Raw genomic sequence first — 7,759 nt, 5'->3', positions numbered from 1 at the left:
AAAGAAATTATGAATAGTCAAGACTAGTCGTGAGCTTAGAATTATAAGGTTCTATCTCTGTTCAGGGTAGTTCAGAGATATTGACCGTCAAAGTTTTTACATTCTATTATGTTTTGTGAGATGGAACCTTTGTATTTTATGAATTACTAACTCAAAAATGTCAACATTTTAAAAATAACACCACACAGGCATTAATAAACACCTAATGGATCAGATTATGTAAAAAAACTCAATTTTGACCAAAAATGGTGATAGAACCATATAATTCTAACGTCACGATGTGTTAACTGGACTCTTTCGTCCACACAGACTTGAAGAAGGCCATGTCCGCTAAGGTCCATCGTTACACAGACGTGCACGGTCTGCCCTGCATCGAGAAGCTCGTGAGTTCAGTGGAGGAGACGCCAGAGTCCGTCACCACCAACGTCACAGGGGTCATCCCACACTGGGTCAACGGCCGCTTCCTCCGAAATGGACCGGGGAAGTTTGAGATCGGGAGTCAAAAGTGAGTAGATCAGGGATTTTAACTTTTCCCGATTGATGGTGTCGTGTATTCTTATTGATTATGAATCAAAGAACCGTTAGTTTAAGACAATTTAATTAGTTACAGGCAGATTCATACATTACATGCGTTCTCCATGGACATCAGGGTGGGAAGAGGGCTCTCTGTGTCCCTCTCTCCCCTTTCCCCTCCAGAGGGGAGGGGCCAGCGTGCATGTGTGTCCCTGCTCAACCCCCAAAGGTCCCTGCTGGTCATCTGTGTCCCTGCATGCCCTGGCATGTGTGTGTGTCTAAAACATACCACATATTCATACATAGATCATACATACTACAGAAATATACTACACATCCCCCCTCGGACCACCCAGAGGGTGTTCCGAAACTAAACCACCATAAAACAAAAACAAAAACACAAAACCCCACAAAACATCCCAAAAAAAAAAAAAAAAAAATATTTTTTTTTTTTTTTTTTTTATTTAAAATAAAATTAAAAATTAAAAAATAAACAACAACAGACAGAAAAACTACACCAACACACAACACAAGAAGCACAATAACACAGACCAACCCAGGACCAGTATTAGGAACCAAAGATATCATAAACAAAAAATAGAAAACAACCAATAATAAAAAGAATTTTGAAAATAACAATCACAATTAAACTAAACACAGTTTATCATGCACAAATCAATACAGAAACTTCCAACGACCGATGTTTTCTTTGTCCTTGAAGCGTCGGGGTCAGAGGTTACTAGCACTTGTACCCAGTTGGAGAACAGCCTTTACCGCTGTCTCAGATTGCTTCCATTTTCGTTGCGCTAGGAACAGAACCTCTTTCCTATCTTTGCATAACCACTACATCACTTCTCAACTGACATCAATCCCATACGATATAGAAATAAACAAACAATACACAAATAATGACATTCAGTTATCATAACACATAATTCTCCAACAGTAAGCATAGGACAAAGGGAATGCATTAATGCATAGATCTTCACCTCAGGTGAGGACTAGTCTTCTGAAAAGTTCATTAACGTGGACTGAGTGACTGATTTTCCAAAAACAGTCAATGAGGCCCTGTCTCCTAAGAAAGTCAAAAATCATGTCTGCTATAATAGGTGCTCCTGTCTTAGCAAAATAAGTTTCCCATGCCCCTAAGACCGTTTCCAGCCATGCTATCATCTGCTGTCCATTCCCGTCGTTCCCTTTGATCTGCTGCTTCACTACCCTATTCATAGTCTTTAATCTTTTCCTAACTGGTCGTCGTCCGTCAGTGTCATTGAGGTTCAGGCAACCGCCTGGTCCCCTCCCACGCTGATCAAGGTCTGGGGAGTCGCCCTCAGCATCATCTGAAGCATGGTGCAGGCACTCGCCAGCATCCCCAGTAGCACAGGTGTCCAGGCTTTGGACACTCCCAGGCTGGACCTCCAGACTGTCAACACTCTCTGCTTCGTTGGTTTCTGGTTCATTGGCATCTGGACAGCTTTCCACTGTCCCCTCGGTTTCAGGCACTGCCGGTAATGTCACTGGCTGTAACACTGGCATTGCCACTGGCTCTGGCAACACCACAGCATCTCCTCGTAGCTCCTCCTTCTCAGGTTCTCTGGGGACCTCGGCACCTGTTGACACAACATCCTGCCTACTCTGTACATCCACCCCCCTGTCCACCACCCGTGGCCCTATTGGGGTAGGGATATGCCCAGACACCACTGGTGTACCCACTCTGATGTTGTTTCTCCAACAGACCCCACATTGACCTAAAGCATGGTCAATCTGTTCCATCAAATATGGACTCCAAAACCCATATTTCTTGGTGATCTTGCGTCTTACCTCCCCCCTAGCCACATGTGCTAATCCATGGGCTTCCTGTATTAACATGCCTAATAAATCTGAGGGTGCTACAACCAACCCCTCATGATTCCTCCATAGACCTGTGTCATCCTGACTTGCCCCCCTTGCTAGCCAAACGCTCTTGTCTAACGTAGTTACTCTACTCTGTAACATCAATAAATCCTCAAGTGTGACCATGCCCTGTAATTGCTTTACATGTGTGACCAGAAGACCTTTACCTGCCTTGTCTGCTCCTGTAATGGCTTTGGCTGCATCCTCTGCAGCCCTGTTACCTTGTGTGACATGTGATGAGTCAGACCTGTGTGTGGCACACTTCACTATAGCTAATTCCTTTGGCTTCATCATGGCTTGTAACAGCTTCATGATCTGTGCGTGATGCTGTATAGGCGTACCATCAGTTCTCTTAAAACCCCGCCCCCTCCATACAGCTCCATTAAAATGACAAACATTATGTGCATAGGCAGAGTCGGTGTACACTGTCACTCTCCGTCCGGTTCCCAAGTTGCATGCTTCTGTGAGGGCAATCAATTCAGCCAACTGAGCCGAGCAAGGCTGAGGAACTGCCTCAGCCTGTTCTACAATAAACTTTGAATTTTGTGCTTTAACTAAGGAATACCCAGCGCACAAAGTTTCTCCTACCCCGTAACAAGACCCATCAACCCAATATTCTATATCAGCTCCCTTTAAAGGCAAAGCTTGTAGGTCTGTTCTATGCTTAATCACTCTGGCTGTCGATGGAACCTGAGCACCGGATGGCATCGTCACCTGACATCCGTCAGGTGTGCATTTTACTGTACAGTTCAATTGGCATAGAGCATCTCTCCCTAGCAGCCCTGTTGGCGTGTGTCCTGACACAAGTGTTGACAGAGTTGCTCTCTGTCCCTTGTACTCTAAGTCTACAAGCTCAGTTGTAGGAATCAGCTGTTTAATTCCCTCAAATCCGATTGTCTTCACATATTCTCTAGACATAGGGAGGTGCGTGGCGCCTTCAGGCTTCTGTGTCACCACCAGCTGGCACCTCCCACTCGGATCTTCCGGGCACCCCTATAGGCCAGCTGCTGGGCCTCCGTAAGGGTTCATCACTCCTGGAGCAGGTGTAGTAGGGGGCCAATATCCTCCTCCTTGGCTCCCCCCTGCGCCCCCCTGGGGCCTGTTGCAGCAGGCACAGGCTAGATGTCCATTCTGGTCGCATTGGCATGACTCTAGCATCTCCTTCCCTGCTGCTGTCCATCCCCCTGGTGGTGGTCCTTGGCCAGGCTGTGTGTACATCTGGTATGGAACCGCTTGCACCCCTGGTGGCCCTTGTGGGTATGGATACCCCCCTTGTGGCCCCTGTGGGTAGGACTGGTAAGTAGCAGGATACCCCCCTTGTGGCCCCTGTGAGTAGGACTGGTAAGTAGCAGTCTGCACTCCAGGTGGCTGTTGCTGTGGGGCTAAAGCCTGCACTCCCTCTATGTTCCTCTCGCTTTCAGTCAATTGCAAATGAGTCAATATTCTGAGGGATTCTTCGTCTCGTGCCTTCTGTATCTGAATGTTCTTTCGATATAACTCCACTTGATGAGCTACGTGGTCTATATAAACAGCTTTGTTCATGTGTCGTAGCCCCACCACTTCTGCTAGCTTATCCTTAACTGGGGTAGGAAGCCCTTCTTGTATTTTTTCCCTGATTATGGATTTTTCTAAGGGGTTATCTTCAGCGTCTTTCCCTGTCACACTTCTCCATTGAGCGTGCATACGGGCAATATAACCCCTAGGATTCTCATCCCCCCCCAGTGGCTTCACAATGATATTGTCTGGGTGAATGTGAGTAGGGTAGGTCTCTCTGATTGCTTTCCACAGCCTGCCTCTGTTTGCTGCGAAGAGCTCTGGATCATAAACTGATGTATTGATATATCTATGAAGTCCTGCCTTCATCAATATTTCCTGCATTGTATCCAATCCTGCAATAAAAGCTAAGAGTCTTTTCAGGTCTCCCATCGCGACCTGCGTTCCTGTCAGTATCACGTCGACCCCTCGCGTCCACGAATGTCCTCCCTCTTGAAGAACTGGGAGTTTCTCGATCACTTCAGACAAATCTGTATGATGCCACGGATGATATTCCATCTTGTTACCCCGAATCAGCACTGGACAGTTCTTTAATGTATTTGATGACATTCGGTGACAATCTCCCTCTTTCTCCGGGCGTCTTCTCCCACCTTTCCTTTCGGCTGTGGCTATCATCTTCCTGACCTGCGAGTTGTAGCCTCCATCTGCATTGTCGTCATCACTTGAGTCTGCACTGCCATCTTCGCTGTCATCTTCCTCGTCACTCCTGTCGTCCCCTTTTCCCCTTGGCTCCTTCTTCTTCTTCTGGGAATGATCCTCCAGTGCCTTAGCATATGGAGGGGGACTGGGGGCAGGACACTGAGCTATTTTCTGTCCCTCTACCTTAAATAGATCTAAAATAGCTAACTCTAACTTGCGTTTCTCTGATCTAATCTTTCCTCTTTGATGTGCTTTGTGCCCATTGATAAGTATTTCCAATGTTGCAATTAATTGTAAATTAATGCTGCCCTCTTTCGGCCACGGCTGTTCAATGTATGCCCAACGGCTATTCCATTTCGTAGACATTTTGCTAATTTCCCTAACAAGAGGATTCATTTTTTCCACTACAGCCATAGGGGATAACGTAGCCAACATTCCACGATGTTCACTAATATCTTTTAACAGCTTCGTGGAATTCGACCCCATTCTACTTGTTCAATATGCTGACAATATTCTATATTAGATAAGGTGTACGCTTCTTACAACCCACCTTATTTTGTCTTGTTTGCTAAACAAATGCTAGTCCAATATAACTGTATTGACCATCCCCACAAAAACCCTGCAACTTCAGAATAACAGACTTGCCTCTTGTGTATGTCAGTGCAGTATTAACTTAAATCTAATAGCTGTGTAAGTACTTTATACTTAAATGTGTTTCCTAATTGTTTATGAATGTGTCACTTAATTACTCATTCAATACTAATTACAGTTCTGGTCAACACAATTATTAAATCACAAAGGCTGATCAACACCTAAGTATTCACCGATCCACAAAAACCCTTTTACTGCTCAACTATCAAATATGTACTATTCTGCTATTCCTTAATCAAACACTGTGGAAATGACCTAACTAAAATAAAAGATGTAAATTACAAATATTAATCACAACCTGTAAAGAAATCGACTTGTCATTGGGAAGGAATAAAATGATTAATTATTCATTACAATCTGTAAGGAAATCGACTTGTTATTTGAAAGGAATAAAATGATTAATTATTCATTACAATCTGTAAGGAAATCGACTTGTTATTTGAAAGGAATAAATGATTAGTTAGAATTATTCACTATATCATCATATACATTGATTTAAAACTTATGGAATCAATCAATTGTTTTGGGAAACAGAAAATGAATGATCTGAATAATTAATTCAACTGATAAGTAATTAATTAAATTAATTAAAGTAATTTAATATAGAACAATCATTTAACCATCTATTTATTAATGTATCGGACTGTTTCATCGACCTCAGCTGTATCTCCCTGAGGATTTAGTGTTTTAAAATGTATTGTCGTATTTCGACCAGCAGATGGAGCTGTGCTCCGGCTAACGCGCATCGATTGCGCATGCGCCAACTCTTAGCCAAGGCTATGAATGTTTTAACCGTAACTCTAAACTATTTAAAACACCCCGAGATCAATTCACTATATCTCTATCTTTTCTCTATCAATACTAGTCTATTTGTATGGTTTTATCGCTATCTTTAAGAGATGAGCACTGAAATCCATCAAACTCAGGCTCCCCTCTAAAGGAATGTTCCACTGTGTGTCTGCGCTTTTTGCAAAGCAGAAAGAGGGAAGGGCTTTATTGTTCTTGAAAGCCCACGGCCGTATTGGGGCCTGCTTAAAACAATCTCTTTAACCGATTACTTTTCACGACACAGCAATATCTTTCAATCCAGTTAAACCACTATTTATCTCATTCAAATATTCTACGTTCACGCTTCCCTCACAAAGATGGCCTCTGTGCGTGTCCTTCCCCAAGGACAAAGAAAAATGGCGTCTAAGAATGGACTCTCTGACACACTGCAAATGGCGTCTAAGAATGGACTCTCTGACACACTGCAAATGGCGTCTAAATGCAAATGGCGTCTAAACTCCGCCGACAGTACACTGCAACACAATGGCGTCCTTCCAAACAGACAAAAGAGCCCCACATGTTCTCCACTGCTACAATATAAAACAGACTACCGAGTCCACCCACACTCCAACACATAAACACAACCTCACCGAATTTTACACAAACACACACACGATATTCCAATACCGTACAAACAAATCACATACCATCAAACACTATTTTTTACAAAAAAACGGGCTTCCAAGTCCGGCTCTCACCACCCACCCATCAAAGATTTATGAAAAGTTTGCTTCTATTCCAACAAGATTACCGTTACACAGATTCTTTTGACTATAACTTATCTGAGATTTACAGCCTATTTTAAACACACCAATCGACTAGAGAGAGATTTCTGCAGAAAATCTACCTTTTTCGTCGAATTGAAGAGTCCGCACAATACTGTAAATTAAGTTATATTAAACTCCGTCGCTTGCTCGCCATTTACTGTCGTGTATTCTTATTGATTATGAATCAAAGAACCGTTAGTTTAAGACAATTTAATTAGTTACAGGCAGATTCATACATTACATGCGTTCTCCATGGACATCAGGGTGGGAAGAGGGCTCTCTGTGTCCCTCTCTCCCCTTTCCCCTCCAGAGGGGAGGGGCCAGCGTGCATGTGTGTCCCTGCTCAACCCCCAAAGGTCCCTGCTGGTCATCTGTGTCCCTGCATGCCCTGGCATGTGTGTGTGTCTAAAACATACCACATATTCATACATAGATCATACATACTACAGAAATATACTACAATGGAAAGTAGGATGTATCAGTGGAGGCTGGTGAAGGTAGAAAAATCGGAGGACAGTCTTATTGTGTTGCATGGAATGGAATGAGGAATGGTATCAAACACGTGTGTATGTGTGTTCCATGCATTACAATGAGCCTGTCCTCCGATTTCTACCTCCACTAGCCTTCCATGGGATGTATGCATATTTATTTTTTTATAGGATATGTACTTTATTTACTTTATATATAGCCATGTGGAGATGTGTACACTCTGTGTACAGTTTTTTCCAGCCTCATTTCAATTACATTATTTGTAATTGCTCTGTATAACTGTATGCTATAAGCTGCTTTTTCTGCTAGTCTTTTCTGCTGAAAAAGCTTTTAAAACGTATAATGCATTAGTGGTTTAGTGAAAGCCGTCGCGTTCATCAGTGGTCAACATTTACTATAGGCCTACTGTATATCTAACTATGAAC

At 43.2% G+C, this 7,759-nt stretch overlaps 1 protein-coding gene across 1 annotated transcript in view; it reads left to right on the top strand.

Moving 5' to 3' along the window:
- Positions 1–323: 323 nt before the first annotated feature.
- Positions 324–7,759, top strand: part of bco2b (beta-carotene oxygenase 2b) — a gene marked incomplete at both ends in the record, with an annotated part of 15,594 nt that continues 8,158 nt past the window's right edge. The window contains one exon of the mRNA XM_080547555.1: positions 324–505. Coding sequence (XP_080403681.1) covers positions 324–505 — 182 coding nt within the window. The remainder of the gene's footprint in view (positions 506–7,759) is intronic.

This window comes from Nansenia antarctica (genome assembly GCF_963989245.1).
Source record: "Nansenia antarctica genome assembly, chromosome: 17".
In the NCBI taxonomy this organism is placed as follows: domain Eukaryota; kingdom Metazoa; phylum Chordata; class Actinopteri; order Argentiniformes; family Microstomatidae; genus Nansenia; species Nansenia antarctica.
Note: the sequence above shows the minus strand (reverse complement) of the source record. Positions and strands in the feature narration are given on the sequence as shown.